Below are 12,117 nucleotides of genomic sequence, written 5' to 3'. Positions count from 1 at the left end.
TGTCTGAGAGTTCTAAGAGTGAATTACAACATATTAATGCGTTTAAAGATGGTAATTGCGATGGCATAGTTTCATTCCTGATCTTTTGTTTATTTATTCATTGTATTTGTTTCTTTTACTTGTTCTGTGTGTAGACATCATCAAGTCTTGATAATACGTTAAATATTTATGTATCTATTTGTATCAGAGAAAATTATTCTATTATTGTATTAAAATAGTTATGACGGGTAGTTTTATTTATCTGGTTTTTTATTCATTTTTATACAAAGAATCCACCTCTAGTTGGAGATATGAAATATGTAGGAGAAATTTCAATGTTCTTAGGGATGTCATGGTCTGGATAAAATAAAATCAATTATACTGGCGTCTTATTAGTTAACACTCGTTATTTACTCAAATAATATTCACGGAAAGTTTTTAGCGATCTTCAAAACTGATATAAACGTTATTAGAACGGATATTGTATAGGTAACAGATTAGTTTCCTAGTAATGGACGAGAAGTGGTAGAACTTATTAATTTCGTAGAAAAAGCCAACCCCATCGTTCTCCGTTGTTTAATGTCCAAAGGTATGTGATTAAAATTAACCATACGGTAATTACAGTTTTCCTATAAAAGAGCTTTATTTTTAGTGGTGCACCGGTTTATTAATTATATTTGAGTCATTGGTGTAAAAGGCTGATGGAGTTTGTAGCTTCGAAGCATTCATCGAAATGTGAATTCAGCCATTAAAAAAATGTCGACGCCCGAAGAATTGAAAGGCTACGCTCGAAGGGAGCAATTAAAAATGCAACAGCGGTAAGATATCTTCCAAGGAGGTCTGTGAATTATAAACGGTAGGTATTATTATGAATATTGTTTTAATCGTTTATCAAAGCAATTGCCGACATTACGGCCGACTAAAATGCAAGCTCGAGTTCCGAGCACTTATTAAAAGCTAGTTGAATAAGGAAAGAAACGAAAAGAGAGAAAGAGAGAGGAGAAAAAGAGGAGCACAAAGCTTTCAATAACTGAAGACACGCGACACAAATTAAAAGGCGACCGCTTCAAAGCGGTCACAAATATCGTAATTGCTTCTCTTGCGCCAATTTACCACCGCTTTCAATAATCTTAATAAACCCTTCCGCCTCCAAAGGAAACGTTATTATCGCGCGCGTGTATTGCAGGCGAGAAAAGCTGACTGAAGAAGAGAGGAAACTCGTCGGGACGAGTGACGAGGGTTGGATAAAGAGAGCGAGAGAAAAAGAGGGAGAAAGGGAAAACGTGGAATCAAACCGGCGTCGAGGGTTAGCCCGAGCACGTATTCCCTCATAGGTGAGAAGCCAAATGAAGAGAGAAAGAGGGGAAACGAGGTAGGTACGTAGACGAAGGAGAAACAAGGACAGGAATAAAACGCGGTGGCGAGGTTTAATCCGCGAGGGGCGAGAGAATAAGCAAGAGGAAGCGAGAATTAAACGTCGTCGTCGAGGAGAAGAGGAAAAAGAATGAAAGGAGCCTCTAACACCGAGCCGACGTGTCGCGTTCAAGACAATACGCACCACGTCGTCTCTTTTCTTCTCTTTTTTTGAAATATGAATCACGACCAAGTACGTGCTATCAGACAAACGTTGAAAACGTGCTTAGTCAGCGGGGAGGTTTGATTCTTGTCTCCTCTAAATCCGTCCTCTGGATCGTTGGAATAAATCAGCTAATCGAATATTTATTAGAAACTCCTTACTGGCTGGCATTAAACAAGCTTAAATCTTGCCGAGAGGTATACATACAGTAGCTCACGAAAGTCTTCAAACACTTGTGGAAACCTTTTATGAATATATTATATGCATTATACGAGACTTTAGAATTTTATTAGCACTGTAACGAGGTTTAACTATCGCGGTAATACTATTGGTAAAGTTTGAAACAAATCCGAATAAGACACATAGGAGTTATAAAATATTTAGTGCAAATACATATCTCACAGGGGTCGCACAAATATTTAAATTATCTTATGTGCTTGAGATGACCAAGTACTGTATACTAACTTTTTATTGAGTGCATATTTGCAATCAATGTGTTGTGAATTCTATATACATATTCAGATTGAATTTAAATTTGCTCGACATCTCTCATTACAGTGCAAATGAAATTTCAAAATCTTTAACGTGACACATATGACTTGGACATAAAAGTTTTCTATAAATATTTGCAATAAATATCTTGTAACTTCTATATACATTTTTAGACTGATTTAAAATTTGCACAACATAATCGTAACAGTCCTGTCTCGTTACAGTGCGAATGAAATTTTGAAATATTTTATATAACACGTATAGTATGGACATAAAAATTTATAGTAAGTGTTCATATATATTTTTGTGAATTAGCGCGTCTACATATTCACTGAACGTTGGAAAAAGATAAAAATCAGAGACTTGTAAGGGCGGAAATGGAAAGAAATAGCATTTGAAAGATTATGGAAACACCTGGAACCATTGGAAATCTAGAAGGGAAGAGAAAATATAAGCAAACTGTGTAATAGACGAAGAAATAAACGAAGAAGGAGAGAGATTGTGGCGTGGGTGTACCATGGATTGGCGAGTGTTAGCGTTTACGCGACCGTGTAGAAATTCTAAGTAGAATAAGGAAGAGAATCAGAGGAGTGAAAGAGGGAACGAGAAAGAGGCAGTAAAAGGAGGTGGAGAAGAAACGACAGGAATCGTGGGTAAGAGCTTGGTGGGGTAGAGAGCTGCAAAGGGAGGGGTACATCAGAAACCTGATTTTAATTAGTCCACAGTTTAATTACTCGGCAGATAAATCGTGCACGTGCACCGCATAAACTAGCCGCTTTCATTTTTCCCGGACGCGGCCGGCACGGTCGCGCTTACTTCTATGCCGCGAGAATGCAGGATGGGTCATTGTTGCTCGGTTGGTGCGCGAGCGAAAAGAGAAATGACCGTGCTTAAACCGTCATCGAATCGGTTGGATAATAGTCGGCTGCGTTAACTGGTTGACGGATCCGCAGGCTCGTAATCCTTCCACGTCCAGCTCTATGCTCGGTTTCGAACTCAGTTCCTTTGAAATCCAGTGGTAATTGAATATTTTTTGGTCTTTTCAAGATCGGATGAGTATATGGAACGGTCTAATGGCTTTATTAGGGATTCGTAGATCGCAATGATCATAATTGGGTGTATTACGCTGCGGAAAAATTATTTAATTATGTAGGACATTTAAAAATATTTAACAGAAGGATACTTTGACAAGTATTTGGTCTCTAGAGCCTTTCGAATTTCTAACAATTCTCAAACAGTTGTCGAATTTAAGGTTTGTAGAAAATAAAGACATTCTATTTTGTTAGAAATGAAAATTTATTCTTTATTCGTATATTTATTTATTTGTTCTAATGCAAATATTTTCTTCGAAACGCACCATCGTCTTCTTAACAATTTTATTATAGTCATCGAACTTCTATGCTTCGATTTCACTTCTTTTCCAATAAATATGTTTAAGAAAAATTTTACGACGAAAAAAATGAGATAAAAAGAATTACATGTTCAACAATTGCCCATTATGTTCGTCGAACAAAAGAAATATTTTTCCAACGAGAAAAAAAGACTTGATTCAATCGAAAATGATTTAAAAAACACAGATTCTCACATTTTTTTTAGAATGAACACCTCGTCTGATCATTCAACGTATCACGTTCTACCTGGAGTAACGGAATGACGCGACGGAAAAGAGAAAATGAGAGGACTTTCGCTTTTCGTTTTGAACGAACGAGTAATCAAGGAACGAATCATTAAACGGGAAAACGGTTCCGGGCCAATAACGCCGGGGATGATTCGCTGTATCGCCGTGCAAAGGTGTTAATGCATAGTCAACAAATCATTTTGTTCGTTTTGGGAAAATCTGTTGATGTTACGCCGCGGGAATGCGGAATGGGTCATTGTTGCCGGCTCGGCCGCGAAAAGAGAAATGACCGCGTGCTCCTGTCATCGAATCATCCGGTTCACGGTCGAGATACATGCTGCGTACCTCGATACGCTACCCTACATATATAAATACATATACGTACATGTGTATTTTATAACACGTCTGTTGTATTTGCACGTGTTTATATATATCTTTTTGCATATAACACACGTATATATATTCTCCGCACTTTTGCCGATAATAAAATGGCATCGCGGTGAAATCGAAACCATAAACCGTGTGTTAGGTGTCACCGACTCGTGAAATTCGATTGATTGATACTCTTAGATTGTGATATTTGTTAAACAACCATTCTGTATCGTGGGAATATGAACGTCAATTTAAAGATTAGATAGGATATTTTGTTACGAATATTCGCAAATTATGATTTTTTAAGTCGATGATTTGAAATACACACCGTGTGAGAAGATGAACGTTATTTTTAGATATTGCCACTAATTAATGAAGACTTGTGACATTAGCTTTCAGAGTTTCGAAATTTTTTAAGATTTGGATTATATTTGAATTAGATTAGAGCTCTAATGATTTTGGCTTTTAAGCTACAGAAGGAATCTAAATGCTACATATAGAAATTTTTTAGGATTAGAATATTTTAACCCTAGCTGCTTAATGATTCTTAAGCTACTTGGGAAAGTTACTACGGACTATTGATACGCACTTTTAGAATGCAAGGAAATCTGACAGTCATTTAAATAGATAATTCTAACAAACAACATTTCTTTTCACGAAAACCCACAAATACTATTTGTGACATTCCAAATCCGAAACCTCCTTACGTGACATATTGCAAAACTCGATACTTCGCTTCAATTTATTCCTATCGAAGCAAATTTCCTATATTACAAAATTAATCTGCATAAGATCAAAAGCAACAATAAACCATGAATATTTCGCAAGAATATCCACGGCAATGGAAATAAGTCGGCGTGCCGCGTATCGTTCGTTATGAGGCCGGTTGTATTGGTCGGCCACGGTCGAACGATGAATTAAACTTTAAATTTCGCTAATTACAGATCCTGATACAGCGTTCGCAGAAAATCGTGGGATGTCGATGTGTAGGTACGTCGGTGCACGCAGTAAAACCGATACCTCGAAGGAGGAAGCCGATAGGCGACTTCTTTCGCGACACGAATAAAACCGGCGGTACCTGTAGCAGCACGGAGAGCACGATCCCGCTAACGGTTTCCCCCATTCTAATTAACATTCCGCGTATTTATTAGACGCGGATCTGCAATTAATCAGGTGGATTCAATTAGCGAATTACCAATTAGCACGCACGCGTTCACACGCTCTTGGACACTGCTTGAGATCCTGTTGGACGGTCGTTGGATAATCATGAGCCACGATATACGTCGTTAAAACGGCAATCTTGTACGTGATCGGACGATCTTCACGAAATTGAAGGTGATTCTGAGCATCATTAATTTTTTTCAATCAATAAAGGAAGAAGTTTCGGTTCTTCAAAAGAGAGTTAAATATGTATTTGGTATTGTGCTTGACTTGAGAATGCTTTGTTGGAGAGTTTAAAGATTTTAGTTTCAGTACCGTTGATATCGAGAAATTTAGAAGAAAAAGAAAACATTCGGAAAATTTAAGGAAAGCATTCGATAAGTAATGAAGCTTTGTTCTGGAAGGAGACGAGTACTTGGTGTGGTATTGCACTTGACAGTAATCGAGCTTCAGGGGGAGAAATGTTTAACCAGGATTTGGACATGGATTTTTAATTTGTATATTTAAGGTCTTTTCATATTGAAAAATTTAGGATGTTAACGAATTTAAGATCTCAGTTTGAATACCTAAGGTATTTAGATGTTACGAAATTTGAAGAAATTAGAAATTTTAGGAGAAGTGTTCTGTGAAATGTGTCTCGATAAATATTTTTGAATTTGATTAAATTTGATCTTCATCGAATTCAAGTTTATCAATTCGTTCGAGGAAGATTTTTTCGGAGGTAAGATTATAGTGCCACATCTTTACTTTTTCTTACATCATTACAAAGACACAAAATGAATTGAAATTGTAAAATGACATTCCAGATATACTCACCTCTCTTCAGCCTCTTTCATCCACCTTTCAAGGACCGGTTTTATCTTCTGCGCGCTCTTTGGCGTGATGTCCAACTTTTCGAATCTAGAGCCAACAATAAGTTATGATTCTCGTTCTGTGATCTCGTATCTTATATAAGATGAAAACTCGCGAAGGAAGAAATCGCACTTTCCACGCCAAAGACGTAAAGACACGCTATTCGATCATTTAGGAATACCAGTCACAAATATTATCAATTAAGACACTTCGCGTAATTATGTTCGAATGAAAAGGTATAGAATTGAATTGACAGAAATTCTTTGCGTCTTTGTTCGACTAAAGGAGCACTAAAAGGCATGCATTGACTCAAAAACAGGACATTGACAATGCGTGCATGCTTAAAGGTTCTGGTGATGCCGTGTATGATGTTGCCAACGCGCTTCGAGAGCTAGTGTTCTTCTGCGACGAGCGTAAACCAAGTTCATTATTGTGAAGATTGAGATAATTAATTTAGAACAAGTATCAAAAAAAAAAAAAAAATTAAAAAAAAATATCAAGACGAAGATCGGCTAAAAAGGAACACACTCTCGTCGACGGACGTCGATCTCCGCGATTTCTTGAACGTGTTCTTACGCGTTGGCGACATCATGCCCAAGTTTGCCAATGCCCTGGCTCGAAGAAATCGTTAACTTTCAGAAGTGCTCCTTTCGCATTTCATTTATATTTTACTTTTTATCTTTCTTTTCTCAGAAAACGGAGTTAGAAATTAGTGATAGTGCTTTTGCAGCTATACCCAAATATGCCCCATATGATACTAAGACGTGGTTAAAAAGCGACTAAACGTTTCGTCTAACGAAACGCGAGGAGAGTCGAACAGAGAAGATCGACAGACATTGGACAGAAAAATAGAAGAAAGATCAGGGCGAGAGTATTCGGATAGAAGTTAATTCGTACTAACATAGTACGCGTGTACGCTTGTTCCTGTATCAATTTCATTTATGTAATAAAATGAAAAAAAAGAGATATATATAAAACAAAGGTAAATTAACCTGCGAAGGTTTGATTGGTTCGTTGAGAACACTCATTCCGAGCTACTCGTACGCCTTTTAACATATGCACACGACGATACCAAATGTACGGATTCACATGCTTGGGTATAACTGCTATGCTTCCAGAGGATTTGAAAAAGTTTTAGATTTTTAGGTAAATTAAATAGCATGAGGGGTGAACGTACGTAGCTTGCTGCTGAGAGGCAATCTGCGAGGCAGCGTACATCTGGGTAGCCAGGGCACTGGGGAACAATCACCAATGCTTAAATTAGTCGTTACGATAACAATACTATATGGATGTAGAAACAGTGTTTCTACTTGCCACCAGCATTACCACTGTGGTTCCTTTCGTAATTTTATATGTATTCTGGAAAGACATGTCATTCGTCAAACTTGAGGGTTGAAGATAGTGTACTCAATCTCTTAAAAATCATAATTGTAAATGAAACAGGTTTCAGGAACCACCGTGGCAGGTTACACATTAGACATTTCCCACAGAGTACGATCACATGAAAATTCAACGACGTTTTCTCTCTTAGAATCTGTACTCGAAGAGCGTCGAACATGATCAAATATACAATATAGTATACGACATGAACCAATACAAATCGGGATAACTAACTCTTTCGTTTAAACACTATGTCCAAAATGAATTGGTTACTTGGGGCCACTTTTTGGATTATCAATTTCATCACATATACTGTTGCTTCATTCATCACGTATACTCCTTTTTTAAGGTACAAAAATATAAAATAGGAAGATATGTTGTACGAACTCGTTCCTACGAATAGACACTTCCCTCAATTTTCATTCGAACAAAAGTGTAGGAAACACGAAACAGAGAGATTAACAAAGACAAAAGAGAGTGACATAACGAATGTCAGGATTTTGTACGCTGACTCAGTGGCCAATTTCATTTGGACATAGGACAGAGTAAAAGGATGTATGACCGTTTCGAGGAACTTTCAACTAACGATAAGTGTCCCTTAGCCCCGACTTTTCTAAACGAAAGAAGACATCATCGAGATTTATCGTAGTTTAGAAATGTATATAGATTGTTAGCAGCCAGACGGGGAACTATCGAAATCCACCATATTTTCCCCATTTCCAGTGACCTGGCACACTGTCATATCATAACCTATTAACGTTTTCTATTTCTGTGTCTCATCAGCGACGTCCGTTTCAAATTATTCGTCATAGAAGAAGATAAAGAGAGTATAAAAAGAAATTAAAAAATAAAACAAAGGGAACACGCGACTGTTTCGTCGTACACTCACCTGCATATGGCACTTTGGCTGTAAGCTGGCCCCTCTGTCACGCTCAGGGCCTGTCCTACTTGGGTCTGCGTCAGACCCAGCGACAATCTACGAAACTTGAACACCTTTGCGAACTCCTTGATCTCGTCTAGATTGATGCCATCGACTACGTTGTTCGTGGCTTCGTTGATCGTCGGCTGATCTGCAATTATAGTTTGCAAATCTTCCCTTTGGTGGTCTTAGAGGTTTAAAAGGAATCAGGAATCTTGGACGTTCAAAGAATTTTTTTATAGCGTAAATCTGATTATCATTTCACTACTGTATACAATTCATTCTGCAGTTGGTCAATTATTCAACAATTTTCGGTTTTGGTTGATTTATAAGTAATAAGAAACAGATATTTGAAGAATATTTAATTTAAGAGTAGTTTCAATCGCTAGTTCTAAGGATTGTTTTCATCCTTTCAGAATTAGCCATTAGTAATAAGAAAGATATGTGTTCAATATTTTTCCAACTATGTTCCACACATAAATACAGATTTTTAACTATTTTCTGATTCTCTGATATCAAGATCTAATCGTAGAATCAGAAGTTATGGAAGAACATATTTTAGGTTTATCAGGAATTAGAACACTCTCCTATCGAATTCCCGAATGGATTAAAAATTTTCATTTCTCTCTTGATTTCTGACTAACGAAACAAGATTTATTTTTCTTGGAATGACGTGCTCAGACAAGGATTATAGGAATTTCTCAACGAGTTCTAAATCGATTCGAGGAAATATAATTCGCTCTTGAATGAAAACTGTCAATTCTTCCTCGATTGTTTGCTAAGAAAATCCACTTATACCGATCTATTAAGAACATGTTTTGGCAGAAGATTAGAGAAATTTTCGATGGAGTTGCGGATCGATTTCGCGGGAATGTTTCGAAGTTCCATCGGGAGTCTGCTTAATGACATCGAGCGGCTTCGTTAAAGCAGCTTCAGCTACACCGATTTCACTCGTAAATCTGTCACCCCGAATGTATACGCACGCAATAGTGGTGCCCACATGCCCTGCAATCTCGACCAGTTCGAGCCGGCTTTCTGTGCCGAGCAATAAACTGCAAATCCTTCTTCCGAGGCACGCTGTTTTCTGCGATCATTAATTTTCAATCGAACGCGAGATCCTCGTCTCCGCGTGCGGACAAAAACGCATCGACGACGATCCTCGACTTTCTCGTAGCAGCGATCCTCCAGTTTCGATGAACGTACAAGCATTTTCGAGAATCGATACGTACAAGGAAGCGTAACCTTCATACTCGCAATCAATGAAGAACGTAAAGATCGTTAAAGCGAATCTTTACACGGGAATATGTTTGTATCGAAATACCAACATTCAGGCTTTTAAAGCATTTAATGCTGTAAATACATTATGTTCGTTCTGATATTTTAATGAAGTACAGGAATAAAAATTTATAATCCGCTACATTCTGCAGTCGAATCGAACGTTTCTTTGGTAACTTTGTATTTTAATACGATGGAAGTTTGTAATGGACAGTAATTTTGTTAAAGAGTACTTTTACGTAGCACACACAGACGCAGTGACCATAGCTGTGATAAATAAATCAACATGTGAACAAAATTTTTTACATTTTCTTATAATACAAGTTTTCAATTGCTATAGTACAAATAATTGAATCAAAAACCAAATTGATCAACTCCAGTCCCAGAATCTTTTAGAAATTAAATAGATCGATAAAATTTATCAACTTGACTGGTATGTGGACCAAATGTGATCTCCCCACAATGGACATTGCAAGATGAAATCTTTCAACATTTAAAGGCTAATTCTGTGACGACAGAAGAAATCAAATATCTATGATATCTATGAAAAAAGCACGAATGAGTAATGTGTTGGTGGAAATTTATTCGTCCCTCAAAATTTACTCTCCATTATCAATCTCTATTCGTCGTGTTTGAAATAAGCAAAGCATCTAACCTTCTTTTAAATTTACAAACCGTTGCTCAAGGATCGGTTATCGGAGATAGGTTAACAAAGACGCAGATTTATTAAGTAACGTGGCACCGGCAATTGAGAATCGTTAGGCTCGATACGTCCAACGATTATTCTGATCGTTGCCCGCGGAATGACGAAGTGCCAACCTAAGCAATGATTGTGAATTATTAAAATTATTGTCTGCCGGCTGTTGAGGTTACGTGTACCGTAGTCAGAATCTTTATGGCTTCCCAGAAGGCAGCGAGGCAACGATCTAATACACCGTAATGAGCCGTGCATTGTACGATATCCTATTAGGATTATTAAGAGCTTCGCGGCACGGCTTGAGCCGCCGACATTATTATTTATCGGCTTTGACCGTGTATTAAATGCTGTATCGTCGGAGGAAAGAAACGTAATTCGAGGCAACTAGACAGGAAGAATCGTTGAATTTATAAAACATTTTTACTTCCTGATAAATAAATGATTCTTCCGTCGATTAACTTAATTATCAGATCATAACGCATCGTAATACATCGGATTGTGCCGGATTGAAACGTTCTTACATCGGACTGACGATCAATTTTATGCTTTTATTCTTGAATGGTTTGCCAAAATATGATTCGTCAATTCATTTTTACGATATTCGTTTAGATATTTATCGTTTGTCTGATTATCGAATATCATATGTTTATCAGAGAAAATAAAGATAAATTTGTTTGGTGAATCATTCAATGACATCCTTGTTGAAATGCATATACCCAAATATGGTTGACCAGACAAAATTTTTGAAAAAATGCTTCACCTTTCTGTTCTTAATATTACATTATCAAACTATTTTACATCTTCTCATCTTACAATTAGTAACCTCTATTTTCTCATACATAAAATGAGAATATTCTTTTCTTGTCTAAGTTCCTATGTCTTTTTCTCGTCTAAATATGATTCATGAGATAATTAACACATTAAGGAAGTCTGAGCAGATTCATATTCTTATGAACATATCTAAAAAGAGAAATTGTTAGCAGAAAATTGTTTCAGCCCATAAAAGTGATCTCTTTCCGCCCATAAATATAGTTGACTGTGGATGTGTATAATAATGCAATTTCATAATTTTGTGTGTGAACTAGAAAAGTGGAATGAATATATGAAGATTGATTCCATCTAGTATGAATAAATTACAATGTATATTTAACTTTATGTATTTTACATATTATGTACATTTTATAAAATTATGCACCCTTAAGCTTCCCATAAATGCATAAACATGCACAATCTACTAATCAACGTTAGTCACATAAATTCTGTAAACAATTTCTCCAACTTCTTAAATTGCCTAATTTATCTAAACCACCTAAAGACTCTTACTATCTTACTACCTATCCCAATAATTTCAATCTGAATACTTGAAGACATTCCTTTCTCCCCTAACTTTTATCAGGAAATTTCGAAAAATGAACATATAGCATTAAGAAAAGAAAACGAAATGAGAACTTCGATCTTACTAGGTGAATCATTGAGATCCTCCTCTTCTTTTTTGGCGTTGTGCATGCTGCTCGGCGAGGGCTTCACCCCGGCTCCGCTGGGTCCGTGCGTGGTCGTGATCGTAATTTCCCCATTGCTAGCCGCCAGTCTGTTCAGAGCCGAGGCTGCGGATACCACAGACTCGTTCAAAGGCGACGATTGCTCGGGTCTCTCTCTATGATGCTTCTCCGTCGGCTGTGAGGGGACACAAGGGGATTGGTAGTAACGGATTAGTAGCTCAATCAGTATCAACGACAATGCTTCATGATTCTCTTTCACGCCAATTATGCACTTAATAATGAGACCTCGTTCTATCC

At 37.2% G+C, this 12,117-nt stretch overlaps 1 protein-coding gene across 5 annotated transcripts in view; it reads right to left on the bottom strand.

Moving 5' to 3' along the window:
- pdm3 (POU-domain protein pdm3) overlaps positions 1–12,117 on the bottom strand; it is a 211,425-nt gene that overhangs the window by 6,881 nt on the left and 192,427 nt on the right. For 4 of the 5 annotated variants that reach the window (XM_069125136.1, XM_069125137.1, XM_069125139.1 and 1 more), the window contains 4 exons: positions 11,782–11,995; positions 8,320–8,500; positions 7,228–7,284; positions 6,015–6,098 (listed from right to left, as the gene is read on the bottom strand). In XM_069125136.1, the coding sequence (XP_068981237.1) occupies positions 6,015–6,098; positions 7,228–7,284; positions 8,320–8,500; positions 11,782–11,995 (536 nt within the window). The remainder of the gene's footprint in view (positions 1–6,014; positions 6,099–7,227; positions 7,285–8,319; positions 8,501–11,781; positions 11,996–12,117) is intronic. The other variant, XM_069125138.1, reaches the window with a different exon arrangement.

This window comes from Bombus flavifrons, chromosome 12 (assembly GCF_040668555.2).
Source record: "Bombus flavifrons isolate JBK064 chromosome 12, iyBomFlav1_principal, whole genome shotgun sequence".
Taxonomy (NCBI): Eukaryota; Metazoa; Arthropoda; class Insecta; order Hymenoptera; family Apidae; genus Bombus; species Bombus flavifrons.
The sequence above is the reverse complement of the archived record's forward strand: the minus strand, read 5'-3'. Positions and strand labels throughout refer to the sequence as shown.